This window comes from Photinus pyralis, unplaced genomic scaffold (genome assembly GCF_008802855.1).
Source record: "Photinus pyralis isolate 1611_PpyrPB1 unplaced genomic scaffold, Ppyr1.3 Ppyr1.4_LG4, whole genome shotgun sequence".
NCBI lineage: Eukaryota > Metazoa > Arthropoda > Insecta > Coleoptera > Lampyridae > Photinus > Photinus pyralis.
Window position 1 is genome coordinate 48,354,698 of NW_022170511.1, and position 1,857 is coordinate 48,356,554.

The 1,857-nt window shown below is 34.2% G+C and overlaps 1 protein-coding gene across 1 annotated transcript; it reads left to right on the forward strand.

The window, feature by feature from the left end:
* Positions 1-6: 6 nt before the first annotated feature.
* On the forward strand, positions 7-1,202 carry LOC116169705. Its single transcript, XM_031485856.1, has 4 exons — positions 7-19; positions 74-244; positions 479-608; positions 657-1,202. The coding sequence occupies exons 1-4, from the start codon at positions 14-16 to the stop codon at positions 761-763; spliced, it is 414 nt and encodes a 137-aa protein (XP_031341716.1). The 5' UTR covers positions 7-13; the 3' UTR covers positions 764-1,202.
* Positions 1,203-1,857: the final 655 nt, after the last annotated feature.

Consider the following 1,857-nt stretch of genomic DNA (forward strand, 5'->3'; position numbering starts at 1 on the left):
CTTTGTAATTATTATGTTGGTAAGACAATTTAATTTATGAAATTAGCAGTTCAGTAATTCTTCTTTATTACAGATGTTTAGACTATTAAGCTTTGCTGCTGTGCCTGGCATAATTTTTCCGATGTTCGATTATAGAAACGAGTTTGAAAATTTTCAAGTAGGTCTTCTATTTGTTATCGCGTATGCTGTTTGGAATTTTGGGTCTACTATAACGCTGATTATTGCATTGAGAGGACTGTATAAGGTAAACTTCTTGAATTGCGCAAAATATGTTTAAAGGTGGTACCTACCCTACGCTGAACCAGCAATATATCTTCAAGGTACTAATCATCGCTGTTTCTACTAGATAGATGTAAAAAAATGGTGGCCGTCGCGTACAATAGTACAATAGTAATTCAAATTGTCATACTTTATATTACAAATTCAAAAAACCACTCATTCTTTTTTGCTGTTTAATTCTAAGCGATTTCTATTCCAGAATGATGCAGGTCTGCTGTTTCCAAATTTGGTTGTGATGCCAATGGAGATCATTCTAACCGTTGTGTCTGGCATCGTTCTTCCTCTTGGCGCAGGGATACCACTCTTTGCTTTGTATTTGTTGGTTTCATGTAAGTATGTAGCATTTTGAAAGTATGACTAAGAGTTCTATGTTTCAGTTGTCCACATTTATCATTTCATGTGTGTTTACAGTTTGTATAAAAAATTTAAACGTGAAGAAACTGTTACTCCAGCTAATGCACGGAATTTAATTAATTCTGTGTAGGATCTTCTTCACGAATTCATTTATTTGTGTTTCAGGATTGTTTTGACTAACTCACTTTCATTTTTAATGTAATGAATTTTTTTGTGTTCTAGAGTTATTCTTAAGTTTATGTATACGTTGTCATTCTATCCTGGTATTTAAAGCTAATCGTTATGTATAAATTGTACATTATTATGTTGTGTATGTTACAAACATTGCGACCGATGTATAGTTGTTGTTTCACTTCACTTCATCATGACATTTGTAGTACTTTTTAAAGTAAATAGTTTTTCACGAAACTGGAAAAATCCAAAATCCCTACCATGATCACACTTTCACACAGAACATGCGGAAGAGTTCGTTCGCTCAACTCATGCAAAGCCGTAATAGTAAAAACTCGACCTCATCGATGATCGCTGTTGGAGGGAAGATTTTTTGCTTGCGCAGACAGGCAGATGAAGAAAAATGAAAATAAGCGCTAACTACTTTAATAGGTTGTTCAAAAATTTCCAATGTTTAAATAAATATCAAGTGAAGTATTTGCCCAATAGGTACGTTGGCTGGAGATCGCTGATGCGGTTGAAAAATGTGTTCGACATAACGGTGTATACTATAACCTGGAACTTAATTAGAAAAGGATAGATATCTATATGGGTTTGAAAGTTTCAAAATATATACCAATGAAAATCTTTGTTCCGGTAGAAAAGGGGGCTATACCTATAAATTTTCATTTTCAAAGAAAGGCAGACCTTTATAAATATTTTTACTTGTTCTAAAGCACTCTTTGTGAATATCGAGGTAGGTGTAGGGTGTACGGCTATAGGATAAAAAATCACATTTCGTTAAAGAAACTACAATACGCGTTGAAGCATCGGAACTAATTTTTTTTCTCCCGTCTGTCTTTTTGGTAAGTTTGAAAGGGTACGAGTAACATCTTTATTCATTCGTTAATTTCGCCGGCGCTGTGGAACGAAATGTTCGGGCCATAGTTTTTTTTGTTAAGATGGTAGAGTAAAGAGTAAAATCTTCATATTACCAATTTCAGCGAGAAATCAGCAATACACTTTGCTTTGGTGTACAGGAACTAAAGTCAATCCAATCTCGGTACGCTTTTT